A 19,936-nucleotide genomic window follows, 5' to 3' on the forward strand; every position below is an offset into this window, starting at 1 on the left:
TCAAGTTGGAAAAGTAACAGTGCATGACCAGTTGCTCTCCAGGTTATACTTACAAGTAACACTGGAATTAATTCGGAAAGCCCAGGAGAGGAGAGCACTGAAAACAACCTTGCTTTCTCCCTGTGTCCTAAACTGTATAAAACTGTAAATAATGTCAGTTTGCAAAACATGTCTGGCTTTGAGTTTGCTTTTCTGTATTGCCAATATTTCCTGCTAATTATGCCTTAAATTACTGGCTTTTCTGCTAAATCTTGCTGAAGTATCTTAAGTATGGAATGGAAAAGTACTGTGCAAGTGCTTCTTTTTCCTATCCAGTATGTATTGGTATGACTTGTAGAGAAGCCAGGTACTTCTGTAGTCCAGGAGGAGCTTTTCCATTCTTGGGCTTCTCATTTTAAGGACATTGGATTCAGGTAGCTGCTTAGATAATTCTTTAAATTATGGCAGTTTAACCAAACTCACTTGGATTTAATTATTAGCAAAATCTTACTGAATAATTTAGTTAAATTCTTTCTTCTGTATTCTCAGTGATTAAAAAATATTTATAACAATATAAATACATATTATATGATGTAAACTCAGTCCAGGATCCAGCATGCTAACTACATCCTGTTCTTGAGTACAAGTCATGTCTTTTTAGACGTGAGGCTTTAACACCTTAAAAGTGGCACATCTGATTTCTGCTAGTGGTCAGTATCAGAATAACATGAATCTGGTGCTTCTGGTGTCAAAGCTGAGAGTAATTATTTCATATTTGTGCCTTTTTATTAGTTAGCAAGCTGAAACTACAAAATAAGAGCTGGGAATTCTCTTTACATAGATGTCAGTGGCTGTAGTGACTCTGAAGTGACTGGACAGATGTAAAATTACAGTTTGCAAAGCTACAAAAAAAGCTTCCTACTTCTTGTCTGAGTGTCCAGACAGCCAGGCTGTGCTCACTCATCCCACTTGCCTGTCCTTTCACACTTGACTGCAAGTTTCCTAATGTTAGTTACCTGTTCTGGACAGCAGCAATATGGCACCTCTGTTTAGCTGGGGCTTCTGTACTTAAAATACAATTCTCTAGTCATATTTAATGGTTCCAGTTGCTACAGGATGTTTAGTCATGTTAAAAAAAAAATTATTAAAATGATGTATTCCCTTCAGGCCTTGACCCTGCCTTTTCACATATGGAAGGTAGTTTTTTTCCCCATCACACTTGAAATTACTATTTCAAATATGGAAGGTGTTTTTTTTTTTCCCCCACTTTTTTTTCCCATCACACTTTAAAGTACTGGTTATTTACATTTTTGTGCATGGTGCAGATGAGTTGTCTTGATTCACATTATTTTTTTACTGAACTTTCCAATTTCCAGAGAACCTATTGATAATCTTACCCCTGAGGAGAGGGATGCCCGAACAGTATTCTGCATGCAGTTGGCTGCAAGAATTCGACCAAGAGACCTGGAAGAATTTTTCTCTACAGTAGGCAAGGTAATTTTAAGGAGGTTTAAGTTATTCTGCAGGCTTCCTCAGGCTGTTTGAGTACAGGGTGGATATTCTGCAAAATTGTAAGCAAATGGCTTTCTGGAGCTTCCTGTAGATGTGAAAGGGGGATGAATGGAGATCAGTTAATTCTTAAAAGGCTTCAAACCTGAAAATAAAAGTTCAGTGAGAGTTCAGGAAGTGTCAGGAGTTGAGTGTTCAGCATGTGAGGTGGCTGAAAGCATGACAGTGCTGCAGCACTTTATTGTCCCTGTTGTGTGGCACTCCAGGTTTGAGTTGGAATGGCACAGAGTGCTCTGTGCTGTCTTTGGGAAAGGAGTTCCATGCTGCTCCAGATCTGCAGCATAACAGCACAGCCATTGGCTGGGCAAATAATTGCCTGGTGATTAATAGGAGATATTAATACACCAAAGAGCAATATTTGAGGGAAATGGGCTGCAGGAGGGTTTTCTCCCCTCACCTCCCAGCATCTCTGTGCTTGCCTCCAGGTCCGTGACGTGCGGATGATCTCAGACCGGAATTCCAGGCGCTCCAAGGGAATTGCTTATGTGGAGTTTGTGGATGTCAGTTCTGTGCCTCTGGCTATAGGGCTGACTGGACAGAGAGTCTTGGGTGTGCCAATCATAGTACAAGCATCCCAGGTAAGGAGATGTGAACCTCATTGTTACTCGTGGTGAGCAGTGCTGGAAAACTCAGTGTTTAAAAATCGGGTTGTCGTTGAGCATTTGGAAAACATTAACAAGGATTACTTAAGTTAATTGTAAATGAGCCTTTGTTTCCCTTAGCTGACAGGCAAATAAAAGCAATGAAGTTATGTTAATGTATATTGAAAGTACAGATGGGAAGAAAGTTGCAAAGATGAAATGTAGTGTTATGTAATTACAGTATATTATTATTTACTCTTTCCAGCATATGTAAGAAGTGTTAATGTACTAAGTACAAGCCAGAATTCTGCATGAAGTTCAATTTTGAGGGCTTTTGGAAGCTTTTTCATGGTCTTGAATTTCGTACATTTTAACTTGAAGTCTGATGAACAGTGTGCAGATCATAACAACAGCTTGTATTTTTGTGAATCTGTTGATTTTAATCTGCTACATTTCTACTGCTTGTGTAGGGCTTAAATTCTTACAGAAAGTGAGTTTTTCTTTTTACATTTCCATAGGCAGAGAAAAACAGAGCAGCAGCAATGGCAAATAATCTGCAAAAGGGCAGTGCTGGCCCTATGAGGCTCTATGTGGGATCACTACATTTCAACATCACTGAAGATATGCTGAGAGGAATCTTTGAGCCTTTTGGCAGGGTAAGTTTTAATTTGGCATGCTGTGTTTTGGGGGCTTGTCTGGAAATTTAAAGCAGTTGTAAAGCACAGCTTTTGGAAAAAAATCAGTTTCTCTCTTGCTTATTTAATTTCCTTGCTCTTCTCTCTGGCTTTGGGTACATGGTTTGTATTGGAGAACAAATGGGAACCTTGACTTGTGATGTGGCCCAGGGATTTTGGATGGCAGGCTTTGCAAAGGAAACCTGAGAATTCTATGAGTAATTACAAACCAGAACAACAAAAAAAACCCCAAACAAAAATCCCTACCTTAGATCCTGCTTCTGCAGCTTCTAAGTAACTTCCCCACCCCCCATGTGATATAGAATGGGAGCCCCATTTCACAGCTTTCAGCACAAAGCAGAGTCAGGGCTGAGCTCTGTTCACTCTGAGGGTAGTTTCATCTGTTTTAGAGAATTTTTGCTCAAGTTTTAGCTTCCCTTACTGCTGTGAACTAGCAGTGTGTCCTCCACAGCTCTGACACAGCCCCTTCTCAGTGGAGTCATAATACTGGCCTTGCTGTGCTAACTACAGTGTCATGGGTCTGTTGTTACTAGAAAGGTGTAATTGATTTAATATGCTGCTGCTTCACTTAAAAAAATATTAATTTAATTATCTTCTGCAAAAGCCTGGAAAAATGTGGCAGTTTATTAAATTTTAGTCCACGTGGCTGCTGTTTTGTTTTCTCTCAGGGTCTGGCAGTAGGATTAACGTTGATTAGCAGACTGACATGTAGAGTTGTGAAGGTTTTTCCTTCTCCTGATTTCATGTTCTGCAGTCCTTAACTCAGTTCTTGCTCTTCAGTGTTACTGTCTCTTCCCAGCACTATTTTATGGCTCGTGAGTGACATCCTAATATGTCTTAAATCCAGTAACTGTAGGCTTTTAGGAGTCCCATGTGCCAGTAGTTACTTGAAATACCTTTATTTTTCTTACAGCCCCTGGCAAAATCATGCAAACTGCTTTTCTTTCCTTGTGAAATCAGGTTTCTCAGTGTATGGGATACAATGACTATAGTGTTTCAGTTAGAATCTTAAGATGTCTGCATTCTCAGTGTCTGTTAGTGTTGTACTAGGACCAAGTGTCTGCCTGTAGCTGTTCTGTAGCTATCCTCTACTCCAAGGATAATTTTTAAGCCACCCTTATGCTACTGGTTCTGTTTTAGTGTCATAGCTGCCTGTACACTTTTTGACTTCAAGAAAGAACGAGGAGCTCATTAAAAGGGTTTCACTTTCACAGATATATATTTAGCAAGGTCATATTCGTGTTATGTTTTGTTATCTTGTGGCTTGTTCCAGAATGTCTGATAAGAAACATTATTGTTGTTATTTTTAGATTGAAAGCATTCAGCTGATGATGGACAGTGAAACAGGACGCTCCAAAGGCTACGGATTCATTACGGTATGCCTGGAATTCCCAGGCTAGGCAGAACCTTCCTGGGGAGTAGGACATTTTATTCTCCAGCCATAGTTCAGTCTCATCTTGAAGCTGTTATGTTGCAGGATGTGCAGCAATGGCTTTTGTCTCTGCTTCTGCTGGTTCTCTGTGGGCATTGTGGTTGAACAGTGTGTATGTTCAGCATGGGGTGGTACATTATGGTCAGTGCCTGGTAAAGCATTGCTGCCTTCAGCAGGCAGAGGTGTTAGGAAAGACTGGCACTTCCATAGGGCTGTGAAAATTACTGAATCTGAGCATTTTTTTTTGAGGAAATAAAATGTGAGAGGTTAAAACTTTCCTGTTTACCTTCAGATACGTGATTTTGTGAACTTGGGTTTCTTGATGCTGGAAAAAAAATCTTGGCTGGCACCTCTGGCACTTCAAGAGAAATGACACCAAACTCACTCCACAGCTAGTATTTTTGGGTTTTAACACTGACAAAATAATGTGTATTTGACATTACACAGTATAAAGTGTAACATCTGTTAGACAGTAAATGTCAGACAAGGTCAGAAAGGAAGTGAGTGTCATGTTGGGGAAGTGCTGAAAGGAACCACAGGCCTGATTGTTGATTGCAGTGTCTAGGTGCTCTGGTTTCAAGAGTAATATATCTTTAAATATATGCTTACTTAAATACAAAAAGATAAATATCCAAACTTCTGTGTAATTAGTTTAAGTGAATATATATAAAATAATACATCTTGTGAATATAAAATACAGAGCACATTTAAATTAGCTTGTAGCTATTGCTACCTGAAGTTTAGTGTTTCTTGTGCTTACCTAACTGGGTGTTCCATACAGTAGGAGCCTTCCTGAGCCCTCTGGGCAGTCTCACTGAGTGTTTGTTTCTCCAACCTGCAGTTTTCAGACTCTGAATGTGCCAAAAAGGCCTTGGAACAGCTGAATGGGTTTGAGCTGGCTGGCAGGCCCATGAAAGTTGGACATGTGACTGAGCGCACGGATGCTTCCAGTGCCAGTTCCTTCTTGGACAGTGATGAGTTGGAACGGACTGGAATTGACTTGGGAACAACTGGTCGCCTTCAGTTGATGGCAAGACTGGCAGAAGGTAAGTTTGGGGATTAACAGGAAAAAAAACCTCTGAAAATGCAGCCTGGGGTTAGCACACCCCACTGAATGTCATGCTGCATGCACACAGTGGGGTTTATTAAACACTTAAAACACTCTTAAGGTGTCTGGCATTTGTTCCAGTACCTGCACTGCAACATTGTGCTTTATATTGATTCTCATTCCAATCCATAAATGGGGGCTACAAAGAAGATGGAGACTCCCTGATTACAAGGAGTCCTGTGGACAAGACAAGGGGCAAAGGGCACAAGTTGTGCTCCTGGGGAGATTCTGATTTAACATCAGAGAAATTTTTCCCCATGAGGACAGTCAGACCTTGGAATGGTCTCCCAGGGGAAGTGGTGGATTCCCCCACTTTAGAAAGTTTGAAGTCTGAGCTTGATGGGGTGCTGAGACATCTCAGATAAACAATAATATTAGAAGGATTGGATGAGAAGATCCTTGAGGTCCCTTCCAACCTGACATTCTGTGATTTTATAATTGTGTTACTGCATCCCTGAGTGACAAGTGCTACAGGCTACATTGGTGCTCTGTTCCAGGCACTGGTTTGCAGATCCCCCCAGCTGCACAGCAGGCTCTGCAGATGAGTGGATCTTTGGCATTTGGAGCTGTGGCAGGTAAGAAATATAATGACCTATTTGTTTTTCAAAAGTACTTTATGGTTTTGAGTCGAGAGGCACTTGACTATATTTTGTGATCTTTTAAAATGAGAACATAGGTATTACAGCATGTTTTACAAGCTGTAAAACATGGCAAATCTATGAGTAAATAAGCAGTGTCAGTACATGACAGCTCTGGGCATCCTTCACTTCGCATTAGTTTTGGCAAATCTGTTGTAGTTGACTTAGTTAATCCCAAGCCTCCATCTCTACTTTTACTATCCCCTTTGCAGATATCCCCTGTACTAAAGGGGAGTCTTCTGTGGTACTGCAGTGTAAATGTTGGCTGCTAAAAGTGGCAGGGCTCATAACTGGGAGGGAATTGACCCTTCTGATAAAAAACCAAAGGGGCAGGAAGGTTGTTAGGACTTCATGGGGGACACAACCAAGCCTGCAGTAGTGTTCTGTCTGTGCAGTGTATGTCCTGGTGAGGGAGGGCACTGCACAACAGGGAATTTGTGTGGTGCTTGGAACTGGCTGCAGTGTGTGTGTTCTGCCAGTGGGGATGTTGAAATGTTCATGACTTCATTTTGTTGTGAGGGACAATGAGGCTGAGGATGTTCCTGCTGCTGGTAGTTCAGAGCTGACCAAAACAACCAATTGTTCAAGAGGGCTTCAGAACTAGAGCAGTGAGTAACCTCTTGTAGGACATTAGGAATTTACAGAGTGGAATTTCTTCATGTTCTGCATTTTTTTTATTAATATGAGCATAAAGGGCATGAAACTGTTGTAGAAGTAGAAAAGACTTGAATGTCACAAATAACTCCATGCTGGAAGGTGTGAAGGGACAGAAAATCAACAAAGCATGAGTGGCATTCTGGTGTTTGTCTTCCAGAAGTTTGTGGCAGAAATGATTCAGACTTAAGATAGACCTGAATCATGTTCCTGAAGTTCAGGTGCAGCTTTGAGAAGAGCATACACATAGAACTAAAAGATTATAATAGGGTCTTCCTGTAGTTACATAAGGAAAAGGAACTGTCTAGTGAAGGAAAAATGGAGGTTGAAGCCTAAGGTGGTTTCTTTTCTGTTTGAGAAGAATGAAAAAATACACAGTGGCAAGGAAAAATCTTATCTAGTCCAGCAAGAGAAGGAAAGGTACAGCACTAACAATACATCACCTTTAATGCAGGTGATGGTGGTGTGACAGTCTTGCTTGGAAACAGGTGTAGTCAATGAGAAGTATTTTTTAAAAACCATGGATCCTTTCCCCACCCCCAGATATGAAACAAGCAAGGCAAACAAATCCTAACTTCCCAAATCAGGAACATGGCCAAAAATGTCTGACTGTTAGGAAAGCATGGAATCAGTGTGAGACAGCATGGCTGTGGAGCAATAAATGAGGCTGAATACAGGTTTGTGAAGAATGTGCATGTTTAGTAACTGTAGAAATAAAAGCTGATAGGAGTAGCATTGTTTAATCCCCTTGTATGGTACAAAAGGAATAATGCAGACATGTGCAACTTAAGTAACTTTTGGAAAAAGATTAAGCTTTTTACTACAGTAGAGTCATGAGCTATCCCCAAAGTGAGATTTGGTTATGGATTAAAGATCTCTTTACTCTTGCTAGAGAAAATTACTACCAGGAATTATGTCATTATGGGAGACTTTAACTTCCCTGATACAGATTGGAGAAGAATTGCTAGTAATAATGGTGGGGCCCAGATATTCCTGGATGTGATATCCGACAAATTTCTTCATCAAACACTCACTGACTCATGAAGAGGGGATGCTATTTTAAACTCAATTTGGTAAGTAATGAAGATGTTATGGATGAGAATAGAAATGACCATTGACTTGAGGGGTCCTGAGTTGCTCAAGTTTAAATGGAAGGATAAACAAAACAGGTCTGTAACTAAGGCTTCTCATTTCAAAAGCAGTGGTTGAAGAAACAAGGCAATAAATTCTTATGATCTAAGCAACTTTGGTGTTTGGACAGGCAGTATCCAGCAAGTTTCTTCAGTTCCAAATTGCTAATGCTATGTTGGATCTGTATTCCACAGAAAGAAGAAACAATCCTGTTAGACATGGGCTCCACACCAACAAGGGTGATTAACTACCTCAGAAGAAATAATGAATAAGCAGAGAGTGAATGAAGACTAGAGAAAAGACTGATAATAAGATAGATATATATATAATTATAAATTGAAATTGTTTTAGTTTGGGAAGTAGATAAATTGAGAATTACCAGCAATCAGTTTATAGAAGACATGAAAACATAGGTGAAGATTGACTGACTCTTGAGGTTGAATGAAAACATTTCAGAATAATCTCATTGCCTCAGTCTGTAGTGGGGACACTGGGCATACAGTTTGGAATGTAAGGAAAGGTGAACTAGAAATACGGATTTCCAGTCTGACTGTCACTGACTTCACTTCTCTCCTTCAAGTGTCACACTGAGTGTGGGAAACTGGAGAATATTGTTGGCATATTTTCAGAGAAACTGCATTTCAGGACTAACAGTCCTTGATTACACTGCCTTTCCCTGACCAAGCAGCAGTAGTGGAACTCTTCCTGCTCAGCTTCTAACTTGTGTCATTTGGAAGTTAAGAAACTGGAGAAGTAGAGGAAGTACAAGATGTGTAAAACTTCCTCACAGAAAGAGGGGAAAGCCAGAGGCTGTTGGTAAAGCCAAAGTTGAGATTTTGGGCTGATCTCTTAATATTAGGTTAATAATGATGGTCAGTAAGAGTAGGAGTGAGGTGAATAAAGCCCAGAGGTCCTGTCAGTAGAGGGCTGTGGTGTTCATCTGCTCAGGATGAAATAAATTCCAATGATGTAGCCTGGGAGCTGAGCAGTGAAACATGGCCAAGGAGAAGGAAAACAGCTCAACACTCCAGTGATCAAAGAGTGGAAATGAGCTGTGTGATGCCTTTTGAAAGGGCAGCTGTGCCCCTAGGAGAGCACACCTGAGCCTCTGAGGGAACACACACATTCATGAACAGCTTGGTCACTCACGTGGCCTCTTCAAGAACTAAGCTGAAATAGGGAAGAATTAGTTCCATGGCAGACCTGAGAACTTGGATGTTATTCCCATGGAGAAAATTCCAGCAGGAAAAAGAACTGAAGCTGAACAGTTTTATCTGTGAGCTTTTGAGTAAATTCTGTCTGAAAATCTGAAACTTGAAATGCCCATGAGGCAACTGACCCCTCATTTCTGTGATTCTGTGACCATTCTTGTAATGCTTCGTGGGACAGAACATTCCTTCCTTTTGGGAGGGAGCTCTCTTTATGAAAACCATTGAGGCAGTGCTGCTGTGGAGGGATGAATGAGTAGGTGTTACCATCCAGAACCCCAGCTGGATCAGCTCTTCTGTCACAAGTAATGACTTAGAAATCTGGGGAATGCTTGGCAGGGTTTTGTTTCTGTGAAGTTAGCTGTGTTTCAAAATAAACAGGTCACTTCATTTAATACACAAAATGCTTTGATAGCTTTTTCTGCTTTTTCATTACTAAGCATGTACATCTTAATCCTGCTGCATTTGCTCCTCTTACAGATTTTGTACACAGAACATGCTGAAAAAGTTATTTTGACCTTAACAAGCACATGTGTTATATTTAGTTTCCACATACCATTAGAACTGCACACAGGGAAGAATTAAGAATTGATAGTGAAGAGATACAAAGCTAAAATTGTGGCAGAAGTGGCAGAAGACCATTCCTCAGTTGTGAGTGGTGAGAAATTCAGTTGATACAAGAGGTGATGCACAGAGTGTTATGTTTCAGAGGTAGCAGAGAGTGAAGCTGTGAAACTTACTGCCAGAAGATGCTGTCAGCTGTTCCTCCTGTGTTAAGAACAGATTTTACTCTTGGTCCCAGACAGAATTTGAACTGAGGGTCTGTGTAGATCTGCTGCATTTGGCTGCAGAGCCCCAGGGTGAAAAGTGGTGAGTTCAGGTGTACCTGGTGTGTATGTGCAGTTGTGTCAGCTGCAGAGGGAGAAGGCTCTGTCCTCGTATATCAAGTGCTTCAGGAGGCTGGGGGTTGTTATTTAAAAAAAAACACATTTCTTTACCAAAAAAAGTTTGGGTTGTAATTAATTGGGGAATTAGTTACAGATTTAGCCAAATCCATGCAGGTTTCCCAGAATGTGGGCTAAGACAGTCCTTCCCTGTTATGGTTTTTCTCATTCTGTGGAGTTGAGGGTTTCTGTGTGTTGATGCTAGGTGGAGCCAGTTCTTGTTACAGCTCAGCCTGCAGAACTTGCTCCTTGCATCTCTTTATTTTTCAGTGAGGTTCCCAGTTTGTGTTCTTCCATGGAAGTCACTTGGGAAGGTACTTAAGACTTGCCTTCAGGGCTCTCATTGCCTTATACTTAAAGCAAAAATAAATAAATAAAAATAACTTCTTTTGGTCTCCCAGAGTCACTGTGGAGGAGGGTTTATCAGAAAAGGGAAAAGTACGTTGACATCTGATATCCTCAGGTATTTTCAAGTAAGCCTGGAAGCTCACTTGGGGTCCATTATTTCACTGCTTTCTAAACAAGTGACTTGAGGTGATGGTGAACTTCAGTATTTCTGACACCTTTTGTTTGTGTGAATGAGATGGGAATGGAAGTGGAGAGGTTTATGCTTCCAGTTCTTGCATCCTGATTCTTTTATCTGCTTGTTTAAAGAGGTCAAGTATTGGAGCTACGCACTTGGAAATGGTTAGAAAGTTTCATTTCTCTGTTCCCCTTATTTCAAATTAGAAGAGCTTTATATTGTTTTACAAGTAATTAGTGTTTGCTTGGCAAATTAAATGTTCTGAACAGTTTGTAATGTTTTGCATTTGAAAACTACAATTGGTATCCTGATGACATTTATATGAAAAGGTAGCAGGTGAACTGTCACCTTACACTACTGGAGATGGAACTGATAATTGCTTTCAGAGTGTCACATGGATAACTGTGTCTTAAATGCTTTCTGTTGAGATGCCAAACTTCTAATGAATGCCTCTAAGAATTGCTGTAATTATTGTTCTTAATGGAACAAAATAGATCTTACAAATGGTTCAAACTCAGCCAAGGCAAAGTGGAAGTGATAACACAGAATTAAAGGACACGGTTGTGTCTTTCTCTTTAATGTACTTTTTCTCTTTGAAGTACTTTGGGGTCAGGGAATATCTGTTCTAGCTGAGAAGCTGAAATTAGTGAAACTCCTCACAGCTAGAGAGGAACAGTGGGAGTTGGTTGAGGAGCTTGAACAAACTCTTAACCACAATACAGGCTGAACAACCTGGCTGGCAGGTAACACAACACTAGTAGCAAGCATACTAATTTCCTTGTGTATATTTTTCTCTAGATTTGCAAACAAGACTATCTCAGCAGAGTGAAGGTAAATAACATTTGTTATAACTTGTAACCAGTAGGTTTTGTTTAAGATGTTGATAAGTGAAATGCTGCTGGTGTAGGACTTAGCAGCAGCCTGAGGATTTGCATTGTGCTCCTGCCTGTAGGAACCAAGTATGTATTGATGATTGATATTCTGATTTTATTGATACTGATTGATATTATGATATTATTGATCTTGATTCTGATTCTGTTCTCCAGACATATATTAGTCCTAAAGAATGTGTGGGCTTGTGTGGGTTTTTTTGTGGGCTCACTTGTGGTTGGGTGTGGAATTCCTGCCTTGGAGGAGGGAGTGGAGGGGTCATTGGAGAATCAGGAGTTTGGGGTTACAGCCCCTGGGTGACTGTGTAACCCCTGATGGCTGCAGGGGGAAGGAGAAGGCTGCCAGTAGTGCAGCTGAAGGACCAGGAGCTTGCAGATGGAAAGCAGAGCAGTGCTTGTCTGTCATGAGCTGCTCTGTGCTGAGGAGCAGCACTAAGTGACAAGTAATGATTGGGACTTTCTGGGAAACTATAAAACGTGTATAAATTCAGTTGTCAAATATTTTGTGCTTTGTGTTTCCAAGGCACAAAAGTAGAGATACAGTTTTTGAAGGATAATTCAGGGTGCTTTAAAACACATGTAGAGAATTGTCAGATGTGTCTGTCACTTCCCATGAGGTCAGGGGGGGAAGTGCCGCTCCACCCTGAGCTGCAGGTTGGCTTCTGTGAGGAGAAAAAAATCTAAGGTGGCATACATACAATTCAGGCAGATTTTTCAGATGTGTATGAAGATGCCTGTGTCTGCATTTAAATGTTTTAAATTGAAAATCTGCCAAAATCAATGTACAGGGTTATCTTTTCCCTTTGTAGCTTCAGCTGCAGCTCCTCTGTGCTGCTTTCTGTATTGATCAGTATAAAGTTTCTCTGTCACAGGTTGTCTCTAATTATGCATTTTGCTTTCCTGTCTTCACTTTTCTGTTAGAACTGTTGCTGTTATTGCTGAAGGTTTGGATTTTAAAGGCTGGGTAGAACAGAGTAGTTTAATTTGGAGCTGTGGATAGCAAGTTCATAAAATTGTTACTGTTTTTTTCCATTGCAACAGTTCTGGCTGCAGCTGCTTCTGTACAACCACTTGCAACACAGTGCTTCCAGCTTTCCAACATGTTTAATCCTCAAACGTAAGTGATTTATTATCATCTGTTTCTGTTTGGCCTTTTTTGATTACTTCAGTATCTGAGAAAGGAATCAAAATGTTGGCAGAGGGGCTTTTTTGAATGGGTTTCAGGGTGGATTTTTTCTGAGTAATAATTCCACGTCTGTCCTGTTGTTTCTATACCTCCCACAGTGAAGAAGAAGCTGGCTGGGATACAGAAATCAAAGATGATGTGATCGAGGAATGTAACAAACATGGGGGAGTTATCCACATCTATGTAGACAAAAACTCAGCTCAGGTAAGGCCTGGATCCAGGGAGAGACTGAGCAGCTTTTTGGAGTTCTGTTTTGTATGGAGGGAGCATTACAAATCTTTTTTTTCCTGCTGAACTGGAAATTTTCTGAAGTTTCTGTGCAGGTTTTTCAGAACGTAGGTGGTTCCCTTTTGTTTTGAGTCACTGTGGGTCACTCAGATGCAGACATGAACAGTTTTCTGATCTTACAGATTGGCAGAACTCAGTTTCTGTGGAAAGAAACCTCTGGAATGTTGGCATATTTGGCTTTTCCCTTAAGCTGGGCCTTTCCCAAAAGCCAGGACTTTAGTTTCCTTTGCTTGTGGAGAACCCAACCTTTCCCAGAGGACAGCCTGCTCCATCCCCTGGGATGTCCCAAGCAGTGGTGTTGAGGGGGCTGTGAGGGTTGGAGTGGGCAGGAGGAGCAGAGGGGCTGCTGCTGAAGGCTTTGTTACAGCCTGGTGCCTGGAGGGATCACTTTGTTTGCACCACTGTTTATCTTTTCCCCTGTGTTCCAGCTCCTAGAACATAAACTGTGGAAGGTCTGCAAAGGTATTTTGCCTGAGTCACTTTGATACAGAATTCACAGCCCAAATTGAAGTACAGTTTCCAAACACTGCCAGCAGTAGATAAATTTGTAGCTGTTGGACCTTGGAAGTGTCCTGTTGGGATTTGTTCCCTTGTGTGAAGCTGAAATGGCCTCTCCTGTCCCTGTCAGTGTGGAACAGATGGGATTGTGCTCACAAACCTTTGTTGTGCTGCTTTTGGAGAAGACTCTGGTCACCTGAAACCCTTTCATGTGGGTTTCTGCACTGTTAGGTTAGAGCTGAGCTGTTGCCTAGCAGAGGAGGCAACATTCAAGCTTTCTGGGCAGGTTTTACTCCTCAAGCTGACTGCAGGGCTGTAAAAACCTTCCCAGCAGTGTTACTGTTACTCTCTTTTTTGTCTCAGAACTGTCCTTCCACAGATGGAAAAATAACCAACCCAACAACAACAAAAATCATCTCACAAAACGTCCCAAAACCCACAACCCCTAAAACCCACAATAACCAAACACCTCCCACAGATCCAGAGCACACAGAGCTGCAAATCTGTTTCACTAGCAAATAGATTTAAAAGCAGTGACATCTGCTTTGTCACAGCAGCACAGCAGTGCCCCAGGCATTTTAAAATATTGCATTTGATTGTGAATTTCCACTGTGCTGTTCTGTTCCCCAGACAGCCCAGACTGAGGGCTGGCAGTGTCATGGGCTGTGGGGAGAGGCTGTGGTCCCACCCAGCACCTGCCCTGTGGCTCTGTGTGTGACACCAAGTGACAGCTTTCTGTTGCTGTGCTGGGAACAGAACTGCTGTGAGCAGCTTGGTGCCTGAAACCAGCCCCTGCCCTTGGGTTCCCCCTGAGAGGAAGGAGTTTGTGCAGGCTGCCAAAGGCTGCTGTGAAGAAATGGCAGGAGGGTTCTCCTTGCTCATACATTCTTTTCCTGTAAAATCTGTGTCAGCTCAGATCTGATCTGGGTCAAGAATTCTGTCAGCATTCTTTTTTCTAAGCACACAGCCAGAAAAATGTGTGCACATTGCTGTGGGCATCTTGAATGAGTATTGCAGAACTCGGGGTGAGGCTGTTTTGGGGCTTCATTTGCAGATAAAAAAACTTCAGGTATCTGTGGCAGAATGGAAAGATCTCCCTCTCATTCCCGTAGAGACCATCTCAGGCTGCTCTTGCTCTGCTCTGAGGGGTTTTGTCCCTTCGTCTCAGTCCTTGTACAAGGCAAGACAGATGCTGAAGTTCCCACAGGATGTTTACAGTAGTGTCTGCCTTGAAGTTCTGGGCCTGCTGCTTGCCCTGGGGCAGGGGGAATTTGTTGTAATCCCTCTGAAAACCTCACAGTGAGCAGAGCTCCTGCAGCACTGCTGAGGCTGCTGGTGGACAGAATTTCTGGGTGATCAGACACCTCCTGCCTCCCTCTTTCTCTTGAGATTTGTCCTGGGGAGCTGCCTGATGCTCTCTGGGAAGAGCTCTCAAGTGAGCAGCCTGTCACTTGGTGCCAGGTCAGGGTCCCCTTGGGGCTGCTCTGCCCCAGTTCCATCCAGAGGTAACTGGGACCCCTCCAGCGGCACCACCCTCTGCTCCCTGCTGCTTCTGCCTGTCGGAACCCGTTGTTGGGAGCAGTGGGAACACTGCCTGCAGGTTTGTCCCTGTCACAGCCACAGCAGGGAGGTGTCAGGGGGGCTGTGGGGCTCCTCCAGCCACTCACGGGGCCCCCCACTTGTGTCTTGCAGGGCAATGTGTACGTCAAGTGTCCCTCGATCGCTGCCGCCATCGCGGCCGTCAACGCGCTGCACGGGAGGTGGTTTGCAGGTGAGTAGTGAGGTTCTGTGCAGAGCTGCCCTCTGCTCAGGAGTTACAGAAGTGACCAAAGACTCATTTATTGTTCTTAATATTTTTTCCAAACAGGTAAAATGATTACAGCAGCCTATGTACCTCTTCCAACATACCACAGCCTTTTCCCGGACTCCATGACTGCAACCCAGCTACTGGTTCCTGTGCGACGATGAAGATGGATTTAGTCAGTTTTGTACATAGTTATTTTTTGGAGGAAGATTGAGTTATCTTTTATTTAGATAAAACTAAAGGAAAGGATTTAATGTCATTTTGTGTACACTTCCTGCTACCTTTAAAAATAAAATGAAGTAAGCAGAAATGCAGTGTGTTCATTCTCCCTAACTAGCATTTCCACTGTATACAAAGCTGTTGACTTCTTGTTCTGCCTTGTAATTCTTGTACATTTACTAAGGTGATCTGTAGGAACTGAGAAGTAGCTCATAGAAAACAAGTTCTCTGTAAAAGGCAGATGGGACATGATGGCATTTTTAATGTTTCACAAGCCTTTCTTTTAATGCAGCAATTACATTTTACATTTCACTAAATGTAGGTGATCTGCGCAAGGTTGATATCAGAGATAGACTTTATGAAGGGACATCTTTAGTGTTTTGTATAAATGGAAAACTCAACAGGCTACTGAAAGCTGACTCGAGACAGCCACTCAGCTTGGTTTGTGCTGAATAATTGGTAAAAATAGGATTGAAGGGTTTTATTTCTTGATGGTAACTTTTGATTAATGTATCTGTAAAAGTTTCTTTGTAAATACTGTGTGAGGTGTGTCTAAAGTTTCCAAACAAAACTATCTCTGCATTTCCAGATGAGTTTCTTTGTATGCAGTGGGGCACAGTCGAAGGATTTCAGCAGAGTCTGAAAATGAGTAGGAAATACAGAAACATGTTTTGTTCTGGTTGCATATAATCTTTGCTCTTTTTAAGCTCTGTGAGCTCTGAAATATATTTTTGGGTTACTTCAGTGTGTTTGAGAAGACAGCTTGATATTTCTATCAAACAAAGACTTTCATATTGCAACAATCTTTGTAAGAACCACTCAAAATAAAATTCTCTTAAAAAGGCCTTCACAAAGCTTTATTTCTCCCCTCTCCTGCTGTGACTGGGGCAGGGTGTGTGAAAGGCTGGAGGTGAGTGAGTGATGCTTGGAAGTGCTGGGAATGCCACTCCTCCAGGAGAAAGCCAGAGCTGGTTCCTGCTGGGTGCAAATCTCCCTGTGCTGCCCCCTGCCTCGGGGCAAATCGTTCCCAGGATCATCTCCTGCCTCTGAGCCTGCCTCTGCTCGAGCTTCCCCAACCAGTCCTGAACTGGGGGGCTGCAGGACTCATCCCTGTTGGATTCAGTCCCATGGGGATCCCCTCTGGCTGCTGCTGCATGAGCTGTGTGCAGGGATGCTGTGGGCTGGGGGAGGAGGAGGGGGTGAGCAGGAGCGGAGCCAGGAATGGAGCAGGGAAGGGTTGGGAGGGGGAGATGGGGCTGCAGAAAGCCAAGAAACTCTGTCCCTGCTGGGAATCGTTGTCAGCACCCCCACCAGTAGAGAAAACAGCCAGAGCTGTGGCAGGGCAGCTGTGTTGCTGTTGCTTTGAGTTGGTTCTTGCTGGCAGTTCCTCTGGGTGAGGTTCCTGAGCCAGGTGTAGTGTCAGATTGGTGTTTCTCCCATCCTGGTAACTGCAGCTGCCTGAAAAGAGGGAGCAGCAGAGGAGGGGAGGGGTCAGGCCCTGTACCCAGCAGGGGAAAGGGCTTTGAATTGTGCCAGGAGGGGTTGAGGTGGGGTGTGAGGAAAAAACTTGATTATAGAAAGGGTTGGTAAGCACTGGAAGGGGTTGCTCAGGGAAGTGGTTGAATCACCATCCCCAAATGAGTTCAGAAATGGTGTAAAGTGCTCTGGGATCTGGTTTAGCAGTGGGTTGGTAGAATGAGGGTAGAGGTCAGGTTAAAGGTTGGACTGGATGACTTTGCAGGTGCTGGGTTGGGTTCTGCTGCTGCCAACCCATTCTCTCCTTAAACAGAAAGGGAGGAATGAAGATCAGCTTTGTTTCCAGAGGCAAATCCTGGGGATAACAACACCAAACCAGACATTCCCCAGGCAGGCTGTGGGCTGGGGCAGCAGGGAGCCATCTCCTGCCCAACCCCATCCCCCAGAGGTGGTGGGGAAAAGGCTGTTAAATCATCTTGGTGACATCAAAAAACACCTTTGGACACCACAGGATGGCTCCACGTTTCCATTTTCCAGCCCTTGGATGACTTCTCTGTGCAGTTCCCTGGCTGCTCCCTGCATGCCAGGCAGGAAGGTGCCCAAACTCCCCTCAGCTGCTCCCAGACCCTGCTGGGGCCCTCACTCTCTGAAGGGCGTTTGCCCTCTGTGACTGGAACCCAGGAATTCCTGCCTGGAGCCCAGGAATGGGGCCAACTCCCCCACCCCTGCTCTGCAAGAGGAGAGGGATGACCTCCTGGACTCAGGAACACCACAGGGCAGCTCCACTCCCACACCCCAAGCACCACAGGGAAACGTGTGCGCGGTACAGGGCTGGGGAACGGGAGCTTTAATGGGGTACAGAGGATTGCTGGGTCTCAGTGCCAGGGGAGGAAAGTAGAAATTTGGTAAAAGACACGTTTACAATCAGCAGAGCAAGGATGGTGCCCCCTCCCTTTGGGGAACTGTTCTCTCTTCAGGTATCCAGATCTGCTCCTGGCAGAGGAGGAGCAGGGGGTGACGCGGTCAGCAGCGGATCCCCATCCCGATGGCCATGAATGTCCCAAAGGTTCCTCCACTCTGCATCATCGTTTTGCCAACTCCACCCATCAGCTCCCGTCCTCTCATGCCAATCCTGGGAGAGGAATAAACACAGGAATCACAGAAAAGCTGAGGGCTGCCCCAGGGCTCCAAACACCTCTTGGCTCCTTCAATCCCCACGTGGCTGTGCCTGTGCTGAGCTCTGCAGCCCCCCGGAGCTGGGGCAATTCCAGTGATCCCTGCCAGCAGCTCAGAGGATTTCCCTGCAGCAGCACCAGCTGATGCTGCACCCTCCTGCCCAGGCACCAGCAGGAACAGCTCCATCTGCCCCAAACACCCTGAATTTGGGGAGAAAAAAAAACCCAAACCTGTGATGTCCAAGTACTTGACTTGCCAGAGAACACAGAGGCTCCGAGCTGCTGAGCTCCCACCCTGCCTGGCAGCAAGGTCCAATCATGCTGTGAGCTCCCTTCCCATCTCCCACTGACAGGAGATTTTTAACAGGAGAGAAACTCCAAAGGCCCTGAAGTGTCCAGAGGTGTTCCTGGTGCCCAGTTCCTGTTTACCTGAGCTCAAACAGAAACAAACAGAACTGTTCCTGCTCAGGAAGCTCTTGCACTGCAGTGCCTGTGGGGCCTGAGGAGTTTCATGCACTTATTTTTGAAACACAAGTGGCACAGCTGTGACTCCAGACTGCCAGAGCTGCTGTGGCTGCTGCTTCTGCCTGCCCTGAACCTGCATTTTCTGCCAGTGCTGTCCCACTGACACCTCCCAGGATGGGAACACTCAGAACACTTCTTAACCTCAGTCAGATGGAGACTTTGTGCCCTTTCCTCCTTCCAGGCTCCCCACCTGAGCACTGCCCAGGGCTTAGCACAGACTAAACACCCAAGCAGAACGTTCTGCAAGGTGCCAGAGAGATGATTCCTGTGATTCCCTGAGGCCTGAGCTGTGCCAGAGCCAGAGCCAGGCAGGGCAGGGAGTGGTGTTTGGTCCCTCTGATTCACAGTGGGACTGAGCAGCAGCCACAGCTCTGCCCGTGCCCCTCAGGGTGGTCCCTGCTCTGTGCAGGGGTTGGGACACCCAAACCAACCCTGGTGCAGCACCCAAGAGCTTGCAGTATCCCTGGGGAGCTTCCCAGGTCCCACTGCTCCTGGAGCTGCTTCCCAACACACCAGCAGCAGGAAAAGGGCTGTGGAACTGTGGCCTCCTGGGACACAGCACCCTGGGGGTGATGCTGTCACCCACCTGGGGCTGAGAGCAGTGCTCAGGGGATGGTTTGGAGCTGCAGGAGCAGCCCCGGGGCCCCTTCCCCACCCCAGAGCAGAGCATTTCCCCCCTGGTGATTGCTCTGCCACCCCCTGTCTGTGGGGCTGTGTCCTGGGCATACCTGAGGCAGGAGAAGGTTCCAAACAGTGCTCCTGCTGCCATGCCCACAGCAAAGCCCATCATGAAACCCATCTTCACTCTGTCAAAGCAGCTGGGCTGCGACTGCCCGTAGGGGCCCACGGTCACAGGCATCTGGAAAGGAAAGGGCAGGGATCTGTCTGACACACCCCGAGATCCGCCCCGGGGTGGGCAGCGGGTCGGCAGCTCCAGAGGCTCTGCGGGTTTCAGACTTGGTTCCTCTCCTGCCGAGGAGGAAGGAGCCGGGGAGGGGATGGCGGACACAGCACCGGGAGCTCTGTGGCTGCGGGAGCCGCTTCAGGGCCCTGCTCCTCGGAGCCGTGCATGGCCACCCGCCCTGCCAGGCCCGGCCTCCCCAGCTGCCGCCGCGCTCCGGAGCCCGAGCCGCAGGGCGAGGCGGGGGCTCAGGCCGCAGAGGGCCCCGCGGTGCCGCTGTCCCGGGAGGGGCGGCCAAGGCCTCGCACCGGGGCTCTCAGTGCCCGCCCCGCTCCCGGCTGCTTTAGACGCGCCAGTCCGTCCCGGGGGCTCCGTCCCGGGGGGATGAGGGGGGTGTGGGGGGGTTGGTTCCCTCCCTCCCTCCCTCGGCCGCAGCCCCGGCCCCTCCCGCACCTCTCTCCGCGCCCTCCGCCGCCCGGTACGGCCTCCACTTCCGGCGCCCGGTGTGACGT

General features: G+C 45.2%; 2 protein-coding genes across 8 annotated transcripts in view; one reads left to right on the plus strand and one right to left on the minus strand.

The window, feature by feature from the left end:
* RBM39 (RNA binding motif protein 39) overlaps positions 1-16,197 on the plus strand; it is a 30,626-nt gene extending 14,429 nt beyond the window's left edge. For 6 of the 7 annotated variants that reach the window (XM_030462999.1, XM_030463003.1, XM_030463002.1 and 3 more), the window contains 11 exons: positions 1,356-1,473; positions 1,974-2,126; positions 2,648-2,785; positions 4,135-4,200; positions 5,098-5,302; positions 5,862-5,939; positions 11,261-11,293; positions 12,394-12,469; positions 12,637-12,742; positions 15,017-15,095; positions 15,192-16,197. In XM_030462999.1, coding sequence (XP_030318859.1) covers positions 1,356-1,473; positions 1,974-2,126; positions 2,648-2,785; positions 4,135-4,200; positions 5,098-5,302; positions 5,862-5,939; positions 11,261-11,293; positions 12,394-12,469; positions 12,637-12,742; positions 15,017-15,095; positions 15,192-15,292 — 1,153 coding nt within the window. In that variant the 3' untranslated portion in view covers positions 15,293-16,197. Of the gene's footprint in view, positions 1-1,355; positions 1,474-1,973; positions 2,127-2,647; positions 2,786-4,134; positions 4,201-5,097; positions 5,303-5,861; positions 5,940-7,605; positions 8,603-11,260; positions 11,294-12,393; positions 12,470-12,636; positions 12,743-15,016; positions 15,096-15,191 lie in introns of those variants that run through there. The other variant, XM_030463001.1, reaches the window with a different exon arrangement.
* Positions 16,198-17,644: 1,447 nt separating this feature from the next.
* Positions 17,645-19,919, minus strand: ROMO1 (reactive oxygen species modulator 1). The gene is made up of 3 exons (XM_030463006.1): positions 19,878-19,919; positions 19,252-19,382; positions 17,645-17,955 (listed from the first exon to the last, which is right to left on the minus strand). Exons 2-3 carry the CDS (start codon positions 19,380-19,382, stop codon positions 17,847-17,849), a joined length of 240 nt encoding a protein of 79 aa, XP_030318866.1. The 5' UTR covers positions 19,878-19,919; the 3' UTR covers positions 17,645-17,846.
* Positions 19,920-19,936: the final 17 nt, after the last annotated feature.

The sequence above is a fragment of the Calypte anna genome, chromosome 20 (assembly GCF_003957555.1).
Source record: "Calypte anna isolate BGI_N300 chromosome 20, bCalAnn1_v1.p, whole genome shotgun sequence".
In the NCBI taxonomy this organism is placed as follows: Eukaryota; Metazoa; Chordata; class Aves; order Apodiformes; family Trochilidae; genus Calypte; species Calypte anna.